At 54.7% G+C, this 23747-nt stretch overlaps 1 protein-coding gene across 3 annotated transcripts in view; it reads left to right on the top strand.

Annotated features, from left to right (window-relative positions):
- The window catches only part of VIPR1 (vasoactive intestinal peptide receptor 1), a 31150-nt gene that overhangs the window by 6027 nt on the left and 1376 nt on the right, over positions 1–23747 (top strand). Inside the window, exons 2-12 of one of the 3 annotated variants that reach the window (XM_068981877.1) lie at positions 5555–5663; positions 9709–9816; positions 13744–13850; positions 15425–15528; positions 15939–16071; positions 18437–18590; positions 19129–19189; positions 19397–19463; positions 19834–19925; positions 22686–22815; positions 23045–23086. In XM_068981877.1, coding sequence (XP_068837978.1) covers positions 5555–5663; positions 9709–9816; positions 13744–13850; positions 15425–15528; positions 15939–16071; positions 18437–18590; positions 19129–19189; positions 19397–19463; positions 19834–19925; positions 22686–22815; positions 23045–23086 — 1107 coding nt within the window. Of the gene's footprint in view, positions 1–5554; positions 5664–9708; positions 9817–13743; positions 13851–15424; positions 15529–15938; positions 16072–18436; positions 18591–19128; positions 19190–19396; positions 19464–19833; positions 19926–22685; positions 22816–23044; positions 23087–23747 lie in introns of those variants that run through there. The other 2 variants (XM_068981878.1, XM_068981880.1) reach the window with 2 other exon arrangements.

The raw sequence follows: 23747 nt of genomic DNA on the forward strand, positions 1-23747 counted from the left end.
TGTGGTCTTATGTACCTTTGATCACACTGCTTTCTCTCTGAGTCCTCAGTTTCCCCTCATGACCCTTTGATGCTCCATTATTTCAGTGGCGGTAGGGAGGGGCTTAAGTAAATCATGGGATGTAACATGGTAATGGGAGCCCCTGCTCTCTCTGCTCCCTTTCCACGGCTTTTTCCAACTATCCCTAGCAGGAAAAAAAAAAAAGAGAGAGAGAGCCCTCCTTTGACAAACCTCAGAAACACAGATCATCCATGGTGGCCCCCAGTGCTCGGTACCTTAGAGGCAGGAATTTCTTTCTCTTGTTTCATTGATTCCAGCCTGTTGCATTTTAGATGCTCTCGGAGACTAGCTGCTCCTCGGAGGGACTCACGTGCCCCCACCACCCTGCTGCTGCCTCCCTTGGCTTCTTGTGCCATAGTTTTCTGGCCCTGGGTGAAGCAGGGGCTTCTTCTCATCCAGGCCAGTAACTGTGGTCTCAAGCTTCCCTTGAGGGGAGTTGGGTATGGCCCCCAACACCTGAGGTGGGCTCACCCCTCTCTTGCTGAGCCCCCAGCACCTAACAGCTAGAACTCCCAGCATCTTCACCCTTTGCCCCACCATCTCAGCCTTTACCCCAGATCTCAGGGGCCCCCCATTAGGAGGAGAAAGCAAGGCTCTCTCCCAAGCCCCTTACAGTGGGAATAGACAGGAAGGGGTGTCCTGAGCAGGTGGAATTAACAAACATGGCTAATCCAGACCCCCAGCCAGACACTCAGGACTATACTGCAAATCCCCAGGCAGTTACCTCCCACATACAGCCAGCAAGATGGCAGGAGACACAGGATCAGAACTGAAAGGATGCTAGGGACTGCTTCATTCTTGCCTGAGTCCCTTCTTCTGGGCACAGGAATGCCTGTCACAGAGAAGGTATTGGGGAACTAGACTGGCCTGAAACTCTCATCTTAACCCAACTGCAAAGTGAAGGCTTCCCAGGTGGCTCACTGGTAAAGAATCCACCTTCCAAGCAGGAGATACAGGTTCGATTCTTAGTCTAGGAAGATCCCCTGGAGAAGGAAATGGCAACTCACTCCAGTATTCTTGCCTAGAGAATTCCATGGACAGAAGAGCCTGGTGGGCTACAGTCCATGGGGTTGCAAAAGAGTCGGACACGACTGAACAACTAAACAACAAGGTAGGACTGCCTTTGAGCCCCACTTTCTCCACTCCACGTGAAGTAGAGGAGACAAGTTAGATGTAGGCAGTGGTGCGGTTTGGGAGGGTTGGGATGCCATTTTGATGTATGGGCTTTGACTCCTAGGACCATCAGAGATTTGATGCAGGAGAATGAGAATGAAGACACACGGTTTACAAAGATCCCTCAGGTTGCAGGTGGTGGGGCTGAAAGCTTCTGCACTAGTCCAAGCAGGAACTGATGAGGCCTGGCCCCTGCCCACATCTCCAAACTCATTTCCTGATGCTTCCAGCACCCCTTACTGAAGCCACATCAGACTTCTTGCAAAGTTGACTGTGTTAGGCATTTTCCTGCATCTGTGCTTCTGCACACACTGTTCCTACTTTCTGGAATGTCCTTACTCCACCTCTAATTATCAGACTCTTACACAACCTCAAAGGCCCACCACTACTGTCCATTCTCTGTGAATCCCACACACCGGCTATATCCCTTCCCTGGGGCCAGTAGACTTGGCTGTATCTGGCTGGGAATTTTCTAATTTTGTGTGTCTGGAGTCCAGCGGGATAATGAGGATGTTTAGAATCGGGAAGTATATAGAAGAGGAAGTTCAAAGTCTGCCCGAATTCCTCAGTGATAAGACTAGAGGGAGCTGCCCTGGCCCTGTCCTCCAAAGGGTGATGGTTGACCAGATGGCCCGAGGCAAGGCCACAGAGGGATTGATGCTGTCCAGACCAGTGGCCGGAGACTTAGGTCCCTTGGGGAATGTGCGTTGCTGACTGACCTCTGGTCCCTCTCTGGGTCTCTATTTCCTCTACCATTCTCCAGATGGGGCACAATACTCGGCCGTGGTGAAAGCAGAACTCCTCTTCTAGACCACCTCCACTTTACTCAGAGATATCCCAGGTGACCCCAAGGGCTCCTGCCCTGCTTCCAGATAGTGCCTCTCAGGAGAGACTGTTACTGTGCTTCTGGGGGAGCAGAGTTGCCTAGAGAAGTTAACCCTGCAGTCTGCACCCTCAGAGAGTAGCAAGCGGAAACTGCCAGGAGCCCAGGGATGCCCTCAGTGATCAGAAAACAAAGGTGTCCTGGCAAACAGCAAGGCCATAGCCCAGGCTTATGAGGGCTCAGCAGGGACTTCCCTAGTGGTCCAGTGGTTAAGACTCCATTCCCAATGGAGGGGGCCTGCGATTGATCCCTGCTCAGGGAACTAGATCCCACATGCCGCAACTAAGAGTTCACACGCTGCAACTAAAGATCCTGCGTGCCGGAACTAAGACCCAGTGCAACCAACTAAGTAAATAAATATTATTTAAAAAAAAAAAAAAGAAGAAGAAGAAGAAGGCTCAGCAAATGAGGGCATCCTTGGTCCTAGTCTCAGAGCACAAGTCCGGACTCTTGGTTACAGGGACAGAAAACTCAGCTGGCTTCAGCCATACAGAAGGGTATTGAGTCATGTTGCTGGAAGCAGGGTTGGTTTCAGACATGGCTACATTCAAAGGCTCAGATAATGTCAAGAAGATCCCATTTTTCTCCATCTCTTTTTCCTGCCTTAACATGCAGCTGTCATCACTGGGTTCTACTTGGCAACCAGGTAGTTCTAGCCCCTGCATCCTCTGAGGTTTCCGGTCCAGTGGGCAAGACAAATCCACTTACCTAATTGCTTAATCCGAGGTCCCAGGAATGAGCTTCCTGGCTCTGAGGAGTGTGAATTGGACCATGTGCCAGGCACTATGGCCAGGAACACTCTAACTGGCTTAAGTCTGGTTACATGTTGATCCCCTGAGAGAGGGTTCATCAGAACCTATGGACTAGGAGAGGGGAAGGACATGATTTCCCAGACAGGACGAGGATATGCCACCGGAGGAGTTTTAAAGAATGACAGAAGGCAGTAACTCTGATGTCTACTACTCACTATCCACTCTGCTTTCACATTGAGGAGTGCATGCTCATTCGCTTCAGTCATGTCCGACTCTTTGCGACCCCGTGGCCTTAGCCTGCCAGGCTCCTCTGTCCATGAGATTTTCCTGGCAAGAAAACTGAAGTGGGTTGCCATGCCCTTCTCCAGGGGATCTTCCAAACCCTGGAGTTGAACCCGCGTCTCCTGCTTTGCAGGCAGATTCTTTACTTGCTGAGCCATTGGGTTTAACTAAAATTGGTTGAGGGGATGATGGCAGCTGAAAATGGGCAGGAGAGGCAGGCAAGGCTGGGGAAGCACCAGAAGGCAGAACACACCCTGTGACTGAGGACAAGCTGGGAAGGTCCCCTTGGGACAAGTGTGCTCCAACAAAGCAAGAAAGACCAGCAGTGGGGCACAAGCTGGGTGGCCAAACCCCGGATTCCTCTTCCAGAGTCCACCTCCGGGATCCCTCTGGCCACCCTTGTTCCTATGCCCCAGCAGGATGAAACAAACACAAATCCCTTAAGACAAAGCACCATGAGAATTTTTGACACTTTGGGGCAAGAGGGGAAGCATGTGACCCAGCACCCAGACCTCACTCACCCATGAGCCATTAGCATGAAGGCCACACAGAGAAATGTGGGTTCCATCTTGGAATGTTAACTCTACCAGTCAGCTAGGGTAAAAATATGAGCTGGTAAGTCATTTAAAGGACTTCTCTGGTAGCTCAGCTGGTAAATAATCCGCCTGCAATGCAGGAGACCTCAGTTCAATTCCTGGTTCAGAAAGATCCCCTGGAGAAGGGATAGGCTAGCCACTCCAGTATTCTTGGGCTTCCCTTGTGGCACGGATGGTGAAGAATCCACCTGCAATGCAGGAGACCCAAGTTTCATCCTTCGGATGGGAAGATCCCTTAGAGGAGGGCATGGCAACTCACTCCAGTATTTTTGCCTGGAAAATCCCCATGGACAGAGGAGCCTGGCAGGCTACCGTCCCTGGGGTCACAAAGAGTCGGGCACAACTGAGCGACTAAGCACAAGTCATTTAAAAGCTGACATATGGAAAGTAACACCGATCTATTATGGAGCATGATACAGTTGTTCATATAACTGTTTAAAAGAAAAGGTATGAGATTTAAGATAGTGGCCCCTCTTTGGAGTCACGTGCTTACAGTGGGATTGACTTGTCTAGAGCAATGGTTAAAGTCACACCCTTGGTGCCTAGGGGCCAGACAGGGATCTCCTTAAAAGAAGGAAAAAAGGGGAACCCCCCCAACACACTTGTGGTCTCCCCAAAACCCTATTGCAAGAAACCTTACAGTCATCAGGGGAGGGGGCCAAAGTCCATTTGGCCCATAGGGAAACTGAGGGCCAAGACCTTGTCCCAGGGTGAGGGGGACAAGCTGGAAGAGACTCTAAGAAATTCTGATTCTGGAGCAATCTTGTGGGACTCTCCCCACAGCCCTGTTGGGGACTGTGACATTCTTCTCCCTGGGCAGAGATGAGGAAGTGGAGTGGTAGCCACTTCCCTAGTGCCAAAGAGACTGACAGAAACTGCCACCAGCCCAGTGGTTCCTTTACTGAGGCCTTTACCATACCTTTCTCCACAAGACCTGACTCCCAAGACCTGTTTTTTCCGGCTATACTTGGGCAGCTGTCATCCCTACTCACATGTCTGCCTCAATGCCAATATCTCCCTGGCACACAAGTTTTACCCTTAATCCCTGGCCAGGGCACAGTGGAGGGAGGGGAAAAGCCTGGGCTTCTCGGTGACCTCTGTGAGAGGAGGCCTGGTTGGATCATGAGCCATTCTAGAGGGTCCTCTCTTACTTCTTGAGACTTCCCTCACCCTCACTAGATCTGCTAGAACTTGAATTATTCAGAAGCTAAGAAGCAGGAGTGGAGGGTCTGGTCAAGGAGGACCAGCATTCCCTTCCCAGACTGGTGACCAGGAATGGGGACAGAGGATGAAAGATGGAGCCAGCCAGGAGTCTGGACTCCTCCCAGGCCTGGCTCCAAGAACCAGAAGCCAGGGTCCAACTCAAAACAAGGTAGCACCTGCCGGGCCCCACTCATCCACAGAGACTGAAACAGGGACCCAGGGCTCCCAGCCTAAGCTGGAGGATCCAGTGGGCCAGCTCTGGGCTCCAAGGAGAGGCCCTCTGACCTCTGTCCAGAGTTGTGCCACCCACAGAGACGGTGTTATTACAGCCACAGTACTGCTGGAACCAGCAGGAAGCCATGACAGGGCCCTCACAGCAGAGGGCTTTGTGGGGGACACTGGATAAGAGTTTGGGGTCAGATCTAGGTCAAGGTCAGACTTCAGTCTAAGGTCGAGTTCAGACTGGGGCTGGGGTTCAGTCTGGAACTTGGGTCAGTCCGGTGACTGGGCCTTGCTTAGCCCCATGCTCCTGGAGCCCCCGGACGGACAGGTAGGCTGTGGATGAATGAGGCTGACGGGTCCCCCTCCCTGTCTCGCTCCCCCAGGGCGGCTGGGCGGTGGGGCTGCAGCAGGAAGAGTGTGACTATCTGCGGATGATTGCGGTACAGCACGAGCAGTGCCTGGAGGAGGCGCAGCTGGAGAATGAAACAGCAGGTGAGGCCCCTGGTGGCAAGAGAGAACCCTCCTCCCTCCACGTAGCCCACCTCCCTCTCACCGTTAGCCCTGCTCCACCCTCAGGTCGAGGCTGCCTGGCGACAGGGCCATCGGATCACCTGGTATCACCCTCTGATCTTCACTCCCCAATCTTGTGCTCCCCACGTTTGGCTCAGCAACTGTTGGGTGAGAATGGAAGGAAATAGAGGGCTTCCTTTAAGAGCTGTTGCTGGAGCCAGACTCACAAGGGAGGGCAGGATGTGGAGAAGCAGAGAGTCTGGGAAGTCAGAAGGTGCCAAGGCCGACTGCCTTTGGTGGGTGGGGAGTGGGTGTAGGGTTCATGCCTCTCTGGGAGGGGGAAGGGCTGAAGCAGTGGGGTGCCTGGGCCAGCTCTGGGTCTCTCTCCCAGAGGTCACCTCCCTGAAGCTGGGATTACAGCTACATAGCAGCCTGGCTCAAGAGCAGGGAGCATTTGTTCCTCCTGGCTCCCCTGTCCCCCCATCTCACTGAGGCTGACAGTCATGAACCCCAGCCTAAGTCCCTCCTTCTGGGCTCTGATTCCCACCTCCTGCAGCACTGAGTGTGTGCAGCATCATGGATGGCCTTTGCCTCTCCCAGCTCTCAAGGAAGGATGGCCCTCTGTCTCCCAGGCTCCTGAAACTATGGCCTGGGGGAGGGTCAGCCAGACCTGCCTACAGTTTGTACACCCCCACCCCCGCCCCCGCCCCTGCCTCTGCAGCAGGAAGTCAAGACCAGGCTGCACACAGCCTTGGAAAGTCTCAACAGTGAGATCCAGGATCATGGGCAGCCCGGAGAGGCCCAGACGCCAGACTCTAGGCCCCACTAGAGCACCTCCCAGGCCCTGAGGGCCGGCCACCCTTGTGATCCCAATGAGGTCATTGCTGGCACAAGGTGCCTGTAGGAAGCCAACACTCTGCCACCAGGCAGTAGGCCTGAGATGCAGAGGAGGCCATGAAGGGTCTGTGGGCGGTGAGTCTGCCCATGATCTTGTGCAGGACTCTGTGTTTGTGCACATCTGGCTGTGCACTCCTGGCCCATGTCTGTCTAGGGCTGCATCTGTGCCTCTGGAGCCTGTGTTTGACTCTGAGTGTCTTTGTATGTTTGAGGCATATGTCTGTGTAAGCTCGGACCTGCCTGGATATGTCTGCCTGGTGTGTGCTGTGTGTGTGTGTGAATGTCTGTGGTATGCTCAGTCGTGTCTATACATGTGTGTCCATGAGTTGTGTGTGTCTCTCTGTGCCTCTGTTTGCTTATGTCTGGTTCCATGTTCAAGTAAGCCTACCTGTATGCATGTTTACATGTGTGTCTGTGATTCTATGTGCCAGGGAATGCTTGTCAGTGTGTGTGTCTGTGCACACACATCTATAAAATGACACAGCAGAGGCCCCCACCCTGCCTTGCCATCCCCCACCCAGGCTGAGCTTTCTTTCCCATTGAGGTTGCAGCCCCACTGTGGGCACGCATAGCCAGCCTGGGCCCTGGGTCTCTGTGGGCCTGGTGACATGTGCGGTGGGACCTGTGTGGCCTCCCTGGGGCAGACACACAGAGAGTACTCCCGGACCCAGCTCACAACCACAGGTGCTCCCGAGGCCCAGCATTTTCTTGGCTGTCAACCCCTTTCAGCTTCCCGACCCTGCAGTAAGCCTCTCTGACTAGGTACCGGCCCCTCTTCCTTGGCTCCCCCCAGCCCCACCCTGTCCACCAGCCTGTGCCTCAGCAGTTCACAGCTCAGCCCCAGTGGTACTGAGATTCCTTGAGGCCAAGTGTGGCCGCCCCGGGGGCGCAGAGCCCAGGCTCCCTCCTTTCTGTGCCACTTCCGGTGAAGTTGAGCTCAGGACACCCAGTTCTGAATCACTCCTGATCCAGGTGCCCACTGGAAATCTAGAGAGCCTGAAGCCTGGCAAGAACCCAGACGCAATAGCTGGCCTGCAAACCAGGGCATGCCCAGCATTGTTAGGGCTGTCCACAGACCAACCAAGTAGAGTTCCCAGAGAGAGGATCTCAAGGCCTTCGGACCAGGCAGAGGGCAGGCAGTTTGCCGGAGACCTGGAGTTAGCTGCGCAATGGCTCTGTCCCTCAGCTGCTTGTCTGTAGAATGGGAGGGTTAGATAAGTTCTTAGTGTAAAGAGGGTAGAACAATGTCTCCCACATATAAAGGCTGCATAAGTGTTTGCTGATGATACCATTAACAGCATCTAGCAAGATTTGGCTGGCAGCTACATGGCCTCCAGAGATGTGGGCACAGGGATGGAAGAGAGACGGGAGCCCTAGTGAGGCCACTCGGGGTAGGACGGGTGGTAGCAGATGGGGTCCCCGAGGCAGGGAGCCTATGCTGTCTGGCCAGGCCCCGGAGGTCCAGGTGTTCTCAGCCTTCAGCTGCAGGTGCCCCCTGGCTCCCGCAGCCCCAGAAGGTACCCCTACCCTCCCCACTGCTGGCCCGCCTTAGTATCCAGAGGCTCAAGGCTCTTCCCCGAGTGGGGATGTCCTTCCGCCTCCTCTTCCCAGGCCCCGTTCTTGGGAACTCGTGAACCTTCGGACCTGGGCTGGGCTGGGTTTGGCCCAGCTGGCGTTGACTTTGGCTCAGGGGTTGGGTTTCCTGAGTAAATCTATGGGACTGGCAATGTTGCAAAGAGACAATTAAACCTCCCTCGGGGGAGGGCATCCAGAGGAGTCCTTGTTCCTCAGGGGCACCCAGGCCCTGAACAGGCAAGACCACAGCACTGGCATCTGCCTATTCAAGTGGACCCCTAGAGACCCCACTGTGCAGGCTTCACCAGCCGAGGTGAACAGGTGCGCAGTGGAGAACACAGCCTGTGATACAGGGTTTTATCCGAATTCACTCCCTAATCACCAGCCCCTGTCACGGTTCACAATTTTATTGGATTGGAGGCATTTGTTTTATGGTGAGCTTCTCTGGTGGCTCAGATGGTAAGTAATACACCTGCAATGCAGGAGCCCTGGCTTCGATCCCTGAGTCGGGAAGATCCCGCGGAGAAGGGAAGGGCTATCCACTTCAGCCAGTATTCTTGCCTGGAGAATCCCATGGATAGGGGAGCCTGGTGGGCTACAGTCCATATGGTAATTTGGTGTTGTTTTATGAGTTTTATGAAGACTCCTCAAGAACTAGATAAACCCCAGTATATTCATCACCCTATCATACCCAACAGCTCCTTTTTATAACAACTGTTTTCTACTGCCTCCTTTACTATTCTAAAATGAAACTTAGGACATGGACCTTTTTTTTTTTTTAATGATGTCCTAATTATAACGTAAAACAAAAATAGAATAAAGACATGTATAATAAAATACTGTGTACACATTCCAGCACAATCACACCAAAAGATAAGAAGACAGAGTCTAAAGGTTGTACCTATAAATATAAATTCTGGGAATGTGAGAGCTTTAAATGTAGATTGATATATATGCTGGTTGCATCACTGACCCAGGTTCATGGGCAGCATTGCCATAAGTAACGTGATTTTCCAAAACATTGAACAACTCTTAGTAAAGTTCAGAGCACACAGCAAAGCCCAGCCTTCTCTCCCTTTACTTGGCTGCTTCTTTCCTGGAAAACTTGTACTGTCAAACCCGTACAATAAGCGCCTTGTGTTTATCTGTAAGATGGAGTAAGAGTCTAGCCTCTTGTCATTACAAAATGTTTTCGTCTGTGCAAACGCCCAGCAACTTTGAGAGTCCCAGATGCTACATAACTCACCGTTGTGCAGGACTGCGCAAAATGCTGGCCTGGTATCCCTGTTGCCTGTGCGTCGAATGCTGGGGAACCTCTTCCTCACAATCTCTGCAACAAACAAACCCCCTCCACTGTTCGAAACACACAAGGGGAGCTCTGTCTCTCACCAAAAACTGTGGACTTGTAGTTATGCTTCCTTCCCCTCCCTCCCTGTCTCCCCTCTCCTCAAGGTGGGAGCCTAGACAAGGAGGAAAAGAGTGGGTGCCTGTGGGCTCAGGACCAAGGCTGCTGGTGACTACGCTGACCCGTGTGTCCTCTGCCTTCACCCCACAGGCTGCGGCAAGATGTGGGACAACCTCACCTGCTGGCCAGCCACCCCTAGGGGCCAGGTGGTTGTCTTGGCCTGTCCCCTCATCTTTAAGCTCTTCTCCCCCATTCAAGGTAAGAACCTCAGGTTGAAGGGCGGGAGCTGGGTGGCAGGAGTAGAGGTGGCTGGAATGAGGAATCACCTCTCAAGGAAGTGAGAAGGCAAAGGGGGTGCTCAAGGGGCTAGAGCAGTCGGGGTGTGGGGGGCCTTCCTGGAAGAGGCTGCACTATTAGTTCTCTGAAGGGCTCATAGGATCTGATTAGCTCTTCCCAGAAAGATAAGCATGTGGGAAGGGCTCACTAAATATTTGTTTAGCGATTGATAACTGATTGACAGTTATGGCTCCCATGTTCCCATTTTAGGGGGCTGGTCTTGGTTCATTCTTTCACTACCTGGAGGCAATGACCTTTCAGACTCTGCGAAACTGGCCTTTCTTACACAACTTGTCAGGTCCTGCTTAAGTGAATGTGCGCATATAAGACAGAAAAGAAAAGGGGGAACCTCTTCAGGAAATGGGCCGTCTTGCTACTGAATAATTAAAGGGGCTTAGGGCACATAGTCAGTCATGCTTTCATTCAGAGAATGTTTATTAAACACCTACTAGCTTGACTGGCACTGGGCTGGACAAACGCAGCATGGGTCAGAAGGATAAAATGCTCTGTGTTCAGGGAGCTCATGTTCTAGTTGGAGAGACATTTAGCAAGAAAACATATGCAAACATAAGTAGTAAGCAGTGCTGGGAGAGAGAAGAGGCAGAAGCAACCTAAGGCAGCTGTCCTGGCGGCCTCTACAAGGAGATGATACTGGGACTACTGTCTGAAGACCTGGGCTGGGAAAGAGTCTCAAAGATCCTGGCCGGGGGTGGGGGGTCGCTGAGAGGATCCACAGCCTGTGGTATGAGCCCTGAGGAAACTCAGTGGAGGCCACGAGAGCTCGGGAGAGGGAGGAGGGAACAGGGAGCAGGCGGGCAGAGGCCTGGAGGACTGACAGGACGTGGGCTCTCCTGCGTTCACTCAGAAGCCATGACGGAGGTTACGCAGGAGATGGACACAGTCCAGTTGGGGATTTTTAACTGATAACTGGTTTCTGTGAGAAGAGAGGATTCTGGGAGTACAAATGGGAAAACCCAACCCCAGGGCAGAGCAGAGATGGTGACGGTTTGGACTTGGGTGGACGGCAAGCCAGGGGAGGGAAGCAGGAAGGTGGGGGAAGAGGGAGGGAGAGATCAAGCGTGCCTGCTCAGGTATGAGGGAGGGAGAGATCAAGCGTGCCCCGCTCAGGTATGAGGGAGGGAGAGATCAAGTGTGCCCCGCTCAGGTATGGGTTTGATGAGCTGGGGGAGGGCAGGAGGAGGAGCAGGGCTGGGGTGGGAAGGGGTGGTGATGGACAGGACCTAGATAAGAATTGAGAGGATGAGCAAAAAGTCTCTCTCTCCAGGTGACCTTTCCCCTCTGGGCCTATTTCCCTATTTGTAAAGTGAGAATGGGCGGGGGATCTAATGGTCTCTGTGAGGCAGTCGTGTTTTGCTCCCCAGTGCTCAGGGATGCATGCTCAGCAGTCAAGGAGATCTGGGTGCTGTCCTTGAGGGTCCTCAGCCACAGGCATGTCACAGTCCAGGTCAGCACCCACCTAGCCCAGCCCTCTTCCAGGGGCACCCAGCATCTGGGCAAGTAGGAGCTAAGCTCCCTGGGGCAGCTCTCATCATGCTCCCTTCAGCAGAGCCTGGCAACCAGCCTTCCTTCAGATCCCTGGAAGCGCCTGCTAATTGCATTCCACTCTGACACTATGCTAATTGCATCCCTCCTGAGGCTCCTCCTTCTGTCCCTGCTGGAATTGAGAAGGCAGCTCCTTCACTTGAGAACCGGAACTCTAGCCCACCATCTGGCTAACAGGGAGGCCACCAGGCTCACTGGGGCCCCCACCGAGCCCTCAGGCTGATGAGAGAAGGCAGCTCTTCCTCAGGTGGAGTCAACTGCTCACTGAGCCCATCTTGTGACAAGCTGAATAGGAAGTACACTTTACCCCTCCGTGTCCATCAGCCAGATGCCCTTGTGCAGTGAGCAATCTGCACAGCTATCCTTGGTGGCCTTAGCCTCTGAAAATGATGGTGAGGAACAGGAGACTGGGTTAGGGGCTGAATCTGTAGGGGAAAGAGGGTGTGTTTTCCTGGGCAACTAGATGAAAAAAGTGTAAGCCAGGAAACTGGCCTAGCCCAGTGCCCCTTCCTCTGCAAAGTCCTTTCTGCCGCAGTGGCAGGAAGGAACCTCACAGTGGAAAGAGACCCAGCCGACTGCTCCTTCCTGGAGATCCCCCCACCCCCAGCCATCCCTCAGTTCCCTATCCAGAAAGCAGGGTGACAAGTACCTCCTTCAAATGGCAGCCAGGAGGATTCACGGAAATAGTGAATAGGGAGTTACCTGGGATGCTCTGAGCACACAGCAAAGTTTCGAAACATTAGACATGTGCAGTGACCCTCCCCGAGCTCAGGAAAGCTTGACGCCTCCCGCCTCCTACAGCTCTGCACCTGGACACCTGAACTAAGTCCTCAGTCGCCTCAGTGCAGATGAGGGTCAAAGTTACCTGGGAAGACTGTGGGGACCACACCTGCTCTACCCTGTATCTCCTATGTGGTTTTGGAAAAGTGACCAGCCTCTTGGAGCTTGGCTTCCCAACTGTGATAATTGAGGGGCTCCAGAAAGACAATGTGCCTAAAGTGCTCTATCCAGTATACCTGGGGAAAGCTCTCAAAACGTCCGTTGTGATGATGGTGATGGCGATGATGTTGACGGTGGTGCTGACGGTGGTGGTTCAGGTGAGGAAGCAGCTAGAGGGCAAGGATGTCAGGAGCCATCTTCTTTCTCAGTTCCTCCTCATCAACTTGCTTCATCTCTTTCCCTAATCTTTTCTCCTCCCACCTTCTTTCTCAACTTCTTACCTCCTCCTCCTACCTGTTCTCTCTCCTCTCATCCTCTCTGCCTCTCCTTTCTCCCTCCTCCTCCTCGTCTCCCTTCTCCTTCTCCCTCCCTTCCCCACAACAAGCCTGGCAGGCGGGCTCTCGGGCTCTCTCCTGGATTCGATGTCTCTGTAAGGAGTCCTGGGATAGAGGCGAGGGGGCTCCTCTTTGTCTCGCCCATTTCCTATCCAGCCCCTCCCTGCCCTCAAGAGGGGGACCCTAGGGGGTACCCCTCGCCTCACATGGCCCATTAATGGTCCTGTCCCTTGGCTGCAGCACCGGGCCTCCAGGGACAGAGGACAGTGCACTGCCCTGGAACGCAGCCTCAGCGCTTCCGCCCCGAGATTCTGCAGTCCTGTGCGGCTCAATTCTTCTCATGCTTGCTACTGCCTGGGCAGGTGCTCCTGCCAGGAACTCCCACTTCTCCATGTGTCAGGACTTCACATCTGTGCCTTTACAAGATATCCTCCAGCTCTCACCCACCTCCTGCCTTACTCTGGTCCCTCCCCAGCAGCACATCTGAACCCTGGCCCCAGGGCGTGGGAGGAAACCCAGACCCATAGGCCCAGGCAGACTGACGCAGGACAACTGGGCAGGCCTGGGCCCCTTACCCCAGCCAGAAGGCTGCTGTCTGTACACACGGGACCAAGAAACCAAACGACACAGCAGCATCCATGGCCCTGTGACAGGGGTCAGCATTCAGCTCATGCCAAGGGTCAGGGGTCAGTCTGTGCCAAGGATCCAGGCTGCCTGTGATGAGGATCAGGGTTTAAATCGCCCTGAGGTCAGGTTTATACACAGCAGGGGGCAGGAATGTCTGCCCTGTCATCTGTGTGGGAGGGTCCGCTGGTGGCCCTGGAGGGGCTTCTCCCTGCCCCAGGCTGCCCCATGGTGTCCTGGGCATCTAGGTCAGCACAGCTGGAACCTGATGCTGCAGCGGGTGATAAGAGTAGGGCTGAGCCCACAGATAGACAGCCTCCACGCCTGCTCCTCCAACCTGCCAGCTCCCACCTCAACCTCTCTCCTCTCCGCCCCACCCTCCACCCAGGCCGCAACGTGAGCCGCAGCTGCACTGAAGCGGGCTGGACGCCCCTGGAGCCTGGCCCCTACCCCGTTGCCTGTGGCTTGGATGACAATTCATCGAGTTTGGATGAGGTGGGCCTCCATGCACCACACACACACACACACACACACACACACACACACACATGAGTGCCCGGGCCTGCTGCCTCCTTCCACTCTCTCCCACCAAGGGGCATGGTTGCCCTCTGTGTAGGAGCCAGGACTCCTGGCATCTGCCCTCCCCAAGCCTCCTCCCTCTCCAGGCGCACATTCCCCTGGCTCCCCTGAAGGGTCCAGGAGGATGACACACAGCAGCAAAGCTGAAGCATCACCCTGAGGCCAGCCCACCCCACTCCCTCACAAGAACCTTGCTCCAGCCCTGGACATGGCAGGGCCTACAGAACCCCTCCCCCTGTCTCACACAGAGGGGAAACCAAGGTACGGATCCTGGAAGGAACTGGTCTCAGATACCCAGCAGCCAGTCAGAGACAGGGCCAGGGCCATTGTCCTCAGTGCCAGGGCAGGGAGCTGCCCTGGAGCAGACCGTCAGTGGTCTCTCCAAGGATGTGGAGCCAGAAGCCAGGGAGGGATACTGATGAGGCTGGAATATGACTGGAGTCCCGAGCTAGGAGCCCCTCACAGCTTTGATGTGTGAACACAGTCTGGCTGTCTGAGATGACTTCTGTCCCACTCCCAATGCCCTTCACAGATAGGGACTTTTACTCCTCCCAAGAGGGCAGCAATTTTCTCAGAGGCCTTCAAAGCCCTCCAGATCCTCAGGCAGGATCTAAATCCACTAAATCCTTTCTAACCACTGGCCTCTGTTCCAGCAGGGAGTGAGAAGTGGGGAGGAAGGAAGGGCTGCCCAGTGACCGTGGCTTTGTGTGTGCATCCTAGGGGAGGGGGCAGCAGGAAGCCCTCAGCATCCAGCTTTGTCCCACCTCCCCAGAAAGGCCAGAATGTCCTCCTCCTGCTAACCCCAGCCCCGACAAATCACACATTTGTGACACTGCCCACCCCTAGTGTCTTCTTTGGGCTTCGCTGGAGGCTCAGTGGTAAAGAATCTGCCTGTCAGTGAAGGAGACTTGGGTTTGATCCCTGGGTCGGGAGGATCCCCTGGAGGAGGAAATGGCAACCCACTCCAGTACTCTTGCCTGGGAAATCCCATGGACAGAGGAGCCTGGAGGGCTACAGTCCATGGGGTCACAAAGAGTCAGACAAGACTTAGCGACTAAACAGCAACAGTGTCTTCTTTACCATTGTCTTCACTGGGGAGGGAGGGCTTCATGTGAGGGTCTGAAGGGTGAGCAGTCTTATGCCCAAGGATACCAAGCCCAGAGTTGGCCCAGAAGTTCTGCTGCACACATGACTGAAGGATGAATGGATGGGCCAGTGGAACGTGTGGCATTTTTGCTCCTCCCTCCACTGACATTTCTCCTGTGAAGGAGCAGAGCAGAGTTGAGATCAATCCCCACCCCCACCCTGGGAAGCAGCCCTGACTCGTCTGTGGAAACCAGGGAGTCAGGGGGGTCTGGGGACTGGGAGCCCCAGGCCTCAGCCTCCTCGTCTGCCAGGGCAGGGGAGGGAGGCAGGATATATAGGGCACCCCGCCCCTAGGTGAGCGCCCCTCACCCCACCCAAGATCCTCACGCCCCTCCCTCTAGCAGCAGCAGACAGTGTTCTACAGTTCTGTGAAGACCGGCTACACCATCGGCTACAGCCTGTCCCTCGCCACTCTCCTGGTCGCCACGGCCATCCTGAGCCTGTTCAGGTGAGGACCAGCCCGAGCCACAGGCCTCAGAGCAGACCGACCAGGTCACTCCGCACCCAGGCATGCTGTTCCTCGCTCCACGGTCAGCCCCTATTCAGTCCTGCCCCAGCTCCCCTGCCAGGCCAGCCTCCCCCCGAGACAGCAGGCCACTCAGAGTGTTCCCCTGAGTCAGGCTCGCCCCTCAGAGGGTGCCGGTCACCGGGGGATAGGTCACCAGGGGCCTGTGCCCTGGAAGGAGGTATGGCAAGCCAGGCTGCACATGTGGATAGGATGCCGGGGGACAGGGTCCCCCTTGAGGGTAGGGTCCGCATTCAGAGGCTTCGAGTCTTCGCCTCTCTCAGCTGGATGTGTTGGATGGGGTGGGAGTCTGAGGCCCTCTTCGGCCTCCCGGATCTGGCCGCCTCCCACAGGAAGCTCCGCTGCACACGGAACTACATCCACATGAACCTCTTCATATCCTTCATCCTGAGGGCCGCCGCCGTCTTCACCAAAGACTTGGCCCTCTTCAGCAGTGGGGAGACGGACCATTGCTCCAAGGGCTCGGTGAGGACCCGTCCAGGCCTGCCGCCCTCTGCCCTCTCTCCTCTTCTCTCTCTCCTCCCTCCTGTCTTCTCCTTCCCCTCTCTCTCCCTCTCTCTTTTTCTCTCTCTCCAAAGATGGCCAAACTCCTGTCTGACCCTCCCTCCCACAGCAGGCGGGGGTGCTTGGCTATCTGGGGGTTCACACACCTCCTCCTGCTGATGAGAAACACCTCTCCTAGGTGGGAAAGGGGACACTCGGTGCCACAGCCCATAACCCCCTTCCCGCCTCCGCTGCTAATTTCCCATGGTGAGACCTTAGGGAACTCCCTGCCTCAGTTTCCCCATCATGCAAGGACATTTGAGCTTCCTTCCAACCCTCCTCCCGCCATCTGCATCCCCAGGGCCCTGCTCACTGTGCCCCCCTTTCTCCTCCCCCCATGGCCACCTGGAGCCAGTCCCACCCCACACTGCCCTGCTTTTCTTTGTTTCTTCCCCTGCCGTCAGTCACTCTGGACCTGCCTAGGGAAGGGAGATTGAGAGCATTTAAAGAAGTCATTGCCCATCACTAAGGAGTCCATCTCCAGGTGATTCTGAGCCCCTCCCTGAGTGCCCCGCAGCCCTGAGCAGAGACAGAGAGCTTGAGACCAGTCCTGGCTCCCGTCCACCCCTTGTGGTCAGTGACTCACTGCCTCATGAGTGACCTCAGAGGTAGTGTGTTACTTCAGGGGTCAGCAGTACCTTCTCCCCAAAGAGTGAGATTGAAAGTGAATCTCTGCAGAGAGTGATGGTAGAATCTCAGTGTCTCAGGGGGAGGGAACACCAAGAGGAACCCCCTGGCCATTCCCAGAGTGCCTCAGATGACCCCGCCTGGGAGCTGGGCTCAGACCCGTGGGACATGAGCCCCAGAGCCCAGGGAGCAGCCTGCAGCCTCCAGCACACTTGCTGAGAATAACTGTGGCTCCCCTATTCATTAGCAGCTCTGTGAAGATTTTCTAAGGCAAGAAGCAGCACAGATAGTTGTCCTGTTAAAGATCTGCGTTATTCTTGCTGTCAAGCAAATGGGGGAGGGCGTGGGAAACAGACTACCTATAGCAGGAGGAACCTGAGGCAGGACTTTCCAGCCAGGAGAGGAGTGAAGTCTGCTCTCTGAGGACGCTTCAAAGCCAAGGGCACAGGAGAGAACGGTGGGAACCTGAGGTCGATACAGGGAGGAGTGAAAAACAGAAGACATCTGGAGGACGGTGTCTCTAAGCTCTGGCTTACATGTATCTGGGCTCACTTTGAAATGGAAGATTGTTTCTGGGAGAGGACAGAGGGTCCAGAAGACCTTCTGATCATGCCAGCTGGGCCTCCCAGAGCCCCTGATTGCCCTCCCCAGGGGTGTCCCTGACTTCTCCCTTGTCCTTACCCACCTGTCTAGGGAACCCATTCTTCACCTGTCTTCTTCAGCCCCCAAGAGGAATGAGCACCCCTCCCATCTCCTCTTTTTCCTAATTTCTTCATCCTCCTTCTCTTCCTCTTCTCTGTCCCTATCTTTCCCCAACAATTCCATCTCACCACCCCCATTTGCTTTATAGCTCACAGCACCCCCTGCTACAGGCAGTCTGTCTCCCCTCCCCTCCCCTGGCCTTGAGGCTCCTGAGACAGTCCACAGCTCCTCTCCCTACACGCTCAAGAGACTCTTGCTAATAAAAGCAAGAATTCTCCCTTATACCTCTTCCAGCTACTTTCCATAGTAATTGGAATAAGGTGACTGAGTAGCAGAGGTGGTAAGTGGATGGACTGGTAGCTGGATGGCTGAGTAAATAATGTGTGGATGACTTGAGTAGGTGGAAGGATAGAAGGATGAAGTAAGAAAAATTGGATAGATGATGGGTAGTGGGGTGGGGTATATTGGTGGGGGGATGGACAAGCAGATAAGTGAATGGATGAAGAGATGCCCAGGGGTCTGAGTCTGTAGCAGATGTCTGGTACGTAGATAATAGATGAATGGAGAGATTGTTGGGTGAGTGTGTTGATGGCTTGGCAGATGGAAGATGCTGGTTGCCGATAGATGATGTGTGGATGCATGGATGGTAGGTAGAAAGATGGGTGACTTGACAGTGGATGCTGGGGGTAGGTGGGTAAGGGTATGGATAAGTGGATAGGTGGGTAGATGGATGACTGGGTGGGTAGATGAGTTAATAGATATATAATAGGAAGATAAATAGATAATAAATTCATGGGTGGATAATTAAAATTGTGAGCTTATTCCAAAGCATCTGATGGTCTAAACTTAGAGCTAACGGGGAAGTTGGCTGTACTGCAGTTCCTCACCTGACAGAAATGTGGGCAGGCAGGGACCCCTGCTTGCTCCAGTGAGCCCGCTCCCTGCTCCTCCCCTGCAGGTGGGCTGCAAGGCGGCCGTGGTCTTGTTCCAGTACTGTGTCATGGCCAACTTCTTCTGGCTGCTGGTGGAGGGCCTCTACCTGCACACCCTGCTCGCCGTCTCCTTCTTCTCCGAGCGGAAGTACTTCTGGGGGTACATATTCATCGGCTGGGGTATGGTACCAGGGAGGGCTGCCAGGATGGGAACAAGGGGACAAAGCTCGGGGAGTTCTTTAGAGGGGCGGGTACCAACCCAGCCTGCACCCTTAGGCCTTGCTGGGCTGCAAGTCCTACCTGCAGGACACTCGGCCAAGGATCGAGAAAAGTCCTCCAATTGTCTGACCCCTGAACAGGCGCCCTCTGGCTCCAGCTGCACCTCGGGCTGACCTGTGGGACAGGCAGGCTCTCTGAACATCCTTCCACTTCCCCTTCACCCCTCGAAACACACAGGGATGCTGCTAATGTATGAAGCACCTCTCCCAAAAGGAGAGAAAGACTCCCCCTTTATGTAGACAGGCACAATCCCTCAGTCTTAAAGCTTCGCCCCCTCAGCAGAGTATCTCTGCAGAGTGAACTGTCTATGTATGCCACTATGAGTGACCGCATTGGAAACCCTCCCTTTTCTCTCCTTGTCCCTCCTTGGTTCTTCCTCCTCATCTCTCCCTCTTTCTCCCCTGCCCTCTCCTCTTTTTCTCTCCTTCGGTCCTGACAGGGGTGCCCAGCACATTCACCCTGGTGTGGACCATCATCAGGATCCACTTTGAGGATTATGGGTGAGCTGTCAGCCGGCCCCCTCCTCCTGGCTCCCGACACTCAGGGCAGATCCCCTGGGTGGGATCAGGAGGGGCTGGGGAGTAACAGCCTCGGGGCCAGTGGTTTTTAAAGGGCTCCGGGGCAGAGCTGGGGACGGTGGGAGGAGGCCTGACTCTCTCGGGCTGAGTACAAGCTCCCTCATTCTCTCCCACCGTCCCCTGCCCCAGATGCTGGGACACAATCAACTCCTCACTGTGGTGGATCATAAAGGCCCCCATCCTCGCCTCCATCTTGGTAAGGCCTCCTCCTACCACTTAGGGATGGGGAGACTGGGCCCGGAGCGGGTAGGCAATTGACCAAGGCCCCACTGGACATTCACGTCTAGGTCAGAACTGAAATCTAGACTTCCTGATCGATGCCTGAGGCAGGACTGTCCCCAACTCTTTCCCCAGAAGTTCTTCCTCTAGAGTAGAGGAAGCAAATGGGGAGGCCCAGCCCTTGAGGGTGTGAAAGAGGGTTCCTGGACGACTCTCCCGAAGAGGGACGAGCTGGGGAAAAGGTACAATAGACAGGTAACTGGGCCCTGGGGGAAAAGGCCATCAGTCCAGGGGACTAGACACCCTGCCTCCCCTCTCCCACCTAACCGTGGACCCCCACCCACCAGGTGAATTTCATCCTGTTCATTCGCATCATTGGAATCCTGGTTCAGAAACTGCGGCCCCCAGATGTCGGGAAGAGTGACAGCAGCCCGTACTCGTGAGTACAGGCCCAGGGCCCTGGCCCTCCCAATATCCCCAGCTCCAGTCCTTAGATCATTCCCCATTCCCTAGAAGCTCCCCTCCAGAGTCACCAAATAGCCAGCATGCTCTGCCCAGCTCCACCCCATGGCCTGGCTCAGTCCACACATCCCCACCCCTACACTCACCTGGCCCATGAGTCCCAGACCTACTTCTCTTCACGACTTGCCTAGAAGGGGATCTGCCCTGCTGTGTATCTGCTGCTAAACTAGGGAGCTCGAGAAGATACTGGATAACCTGTGTCCTGTTCACACCATGTGCCCAGTGCCTGACTCATGCCTGGCACAAAAATGGGATGTGGTAGCTGGATGCCTAGGAGAAGCCCCAGGTCTACCAAGGAGACAGCCATATTTGGGACTCAGTAGCCCCTGAGAGTAGTAACAGCACCCACAGGTTACACGCTGGGCGTGTGCAGTGGGGTTTCCAGGCTCCATCTCATTCCATCCATATCGTCTCCTCCAAGTGTTAGTCGCTCAGTCATGTCTGACTCTCTGTGACCCCATGGACTGTAGCCTGCCAGGCTCCTCTGTCCATAGGATTCTCCAGGCAAGAATACTGTAGTGGGTTGCCACTTCCTTCTCCAAGTCTCCTCCAAATTGTACCCATTTCACAGATGAGGAAACTGACCCATACTCCCTCCTCCTCCTCAAAGGTTTGGGAGCACATCCTCATGGTAGGGGGAGGGCACAGTGCCCGTGGAGACAGAGGTCATAGCCTGGCTTGAAAGGTGTGAGGGGCATTCCTGTGCTTGTGGGGATGAGAGAACTGACAGGTTTCATGAGAACAACTAGGCTGGAAGACAGAACTAGAGAAACACAAAGCGGGTGGCTGTGGGAAGGTGAGTCAGTCTGTACACCCACAGATGGGAACAGGAGATTGATTATCTGCACCGCACAGACAAGGCAAACCTGGGGCGTCCCACCAGGGCCTTTCAGTCCTGGGATTCTAGAATGTTCTCCTGGGCCCGGCTTCTCTCTGGGGAATCTGTGCTCTGGTTCTAATGTGGCTAGAAAAAATGTCACGAGCTGCTGGATTTAGGATTCTATTCTGGAATCCTGCGATTCTCTCTGATGAGACTAAGACGACTTGGGTTCCTGGTGTGACAGCTCCCCCTCCTGCCAGGTGTGGAGGCGGGGCTTCCCTTCCAGTTTGAGAAAGGAAGGCCCTGCAGGGGCTCAGTGGGCTGGAGGGCTAGCACGGCAGGCCTGTGCCCCCTCTTCCTCTACTTTGCCTGCGGGGCCTTGTTTCCCCCAAACATACAACTGCTCAAAAGGGTTTGGATCTGAGGCAGAGCGAGCCGGTCATCGCCAGGTCCACGTGGGCGAGGTGGAAACTGAACAGCTGTCGGCAGGCAGAAGAGGTGGGGGGAGTGGAAGATGGAGCTCCCTGTGGAGGGACTGTCAGCTCCCACTCTCCACCTCCCCACAAGCCTTCAATTTAAAGGAAGCCTCCATCTGTCAGTCGCGGGTGCGTGGGATAGGTTTGCAGCCAAAGAGTGGTGGGCAGGGCTGGGGATATTGGTGTGGTGGGGAGCCAGGTCCAGGAAGGAGTGGGTAGGGCCAGGCCAGCTCTTCTGCCCACAGTTTGCTGTGGGTCCTCAGGCTCAGGGCTAGGATCCCCTGGACTGACTGCCAGGGCAGGAGAGATAAAGGCAGAGACACATCCACCCCTCAGACCTCTTGCAGCCAGAGGACTGTGGGTTCACGCTGCCTGGACCAACTATGAGGTCAGGGGGCTGGGAGGCCTGAACCAGGATGAGCCCTGTTCCACGGAAAGTGGCGAGTCATTTCAAGTGACTGTGGACCCTGCTGAGCACGCAAGGGTGGTAAAGGAAGAGCTGGTCTTTCAGAGAATGCTGGGGTTGCGTGTATTGGTCAGGGGGAGGTGGGGGGGAGGGGTGTGATCCCAGAAAAGGTAGCAACTCCTGGGGAAGTGGACACAGCACAAAAGCCAAAGACAGGCCTTTGCTAGTTGACCCCGAGTCACCCCTGGTGACCAAGCATAAACTTGAGCACCCACCATCCTCCCAAGTGACCTTGCCCAGATGTGCTCAGCAACACAATGACAAAGCCTTCCTTCCCAAAGGCCCTCAAATTCCAGTAAAGCATTGGGCTCTCATGAAAACATTGCACTTTGTAGCAGCCAAAGCACTTCCGAGTTTACAGTGGTTGGATGGCATCACCAACTCAATGGAGATGAGTTTGAGCAAACTCTAGGAGATAGTGAAGGATAGGGAAGCCTGGTGTGCTGCAGTCCACGGGATCCCAAAGAGTTGGACACGACATAGAGACTGAAAAACCACTTCTCTTATTTGACCATGTTGAGCATACACTCACCCCATTGTACAGATTGGAGAAATTGAGACCAGGGAAAAAGAAACCACGATGTCCCGTTGCTTAATATCCCCATTAGTGGCCATGGAGCCTAAAATAACCACTATTACCATCATCCTCGGGTTTTTCAGCAGTGGCCTTCCTTTCTGTGCTCTCCTCCAGGAAGTGAAATAGAGGGGTTACACTCTCTCTCTCATGAGCCTGTCCAGGAGAGGAGGGCCAGGGGGCATGAGGATATAGGCACTGCAGATACGGAACAGAAACCTGTGGACGTAGGGCTGGCAAGAACCCACAGCCCATCCTCACACATCCCGCTCCGTGTCCCTGTCTTCTGTGCCCTCGTGTGTGGACACGCGTGCCCATGCCTGCCCCTCCCCTGTCCCCAGGAGATTGGCCAAGTCCACCCTTCTGCTGATCCCCCTGTTTGGCGTGCACTACGTCATGTTCGCCTTCTTCCCCGACAACTTTAAGGCTGAAGTGAAAATGGTCTTTGAGCTCGTCGTGGGGTCTTTCCAGGTAGGAACTGTGGATGTAAGGCTGCGTTCTTCTCTGGGCTTTAAGGGAGGGGATTCTCCTGGGGCCTTGGCCTCTTGCCCCCAGGTGCCAGTCTTTCCATTGTAAAAAGTATCTATTAAGCACCTACTCTACGTTTAGCCCTTTGATTAACCAAGGGAACACAGGTGGGGCAGGGCTTGGGGCTCTCCGAGTCTGTCTACCTCACTTCTCCTGCTCCCTTCCTCCCCAGGGTTTCGTGGTGGCCATCCTCTACTGCTTCCTGAATGGCGAGGTAAGCCCCTCTCACACCTTGGGGGCCAGGGAACAGTCTTGTAGCCCCAGGGTCCAAAAACCCTGATGTGCAGAGCAGAGAAGGGTCAAACCTTGCTATGCCAAAGGTGGTCCTCCGACTAGTACGTCAGTGATGGCGCCTAGGACCTTGCTTAAAATGCTGATTTCTGAGACGACCCCGGACTTGCTGACTTTGAATCTGCTTTTAAGAAAATCTCCGGGGATTCATGTGATTCGTGAGAGAAGAGTGTGAGAAGTGCTGTGTTGGGTGGCTATGTGCAGTGTGAGCGAGGATGGTTGGAGGCAGCAAGAGAAGGTTGAGTCACTGTGGAGCCTGGTTACAAAGCAAAAAATCTACTTGGATGAGTTCAAGTGATTTAGAAGGCAAGGATCAGGAGACTAGAGTACAGCCACCCCGGGCAGCATCCCACTCCCGCCCTAGACTGCATTCTCTGATCCTCTCTGGCTCCCACCTCCCTCAACTCCAATCGCTTGATTTGACCTGGCTCCACCAAGGAGGTCCCATCTCTGCAGTGCCCAAAGCAGCATCTGGCCCCTCACATTAGACTCCTCAAGAGCATATGACCGACTGGCTCCACATCCTAGATTGAGTATAGCCCAGTCAGCATGGCAGGAGGCTTTCTTGGGGCGGGCCTGACCAC

The sequence above is a fragment of the Capricornis sumatraensis genome, chromosome 10 (assembly GCF_032405125.1).
Source record: "Capricornis sumatraensis isolate serow.1 chromosome 10, serow.2, whole genome shotgun sequence".
NCBI classification, from domain to species: domain Eukaryota; kingdom Metazoa; phylum Chordata; class Mammalia; order Artiodactyla; family Bovidae; genus Capricornis; species Capricornis sumatraensis.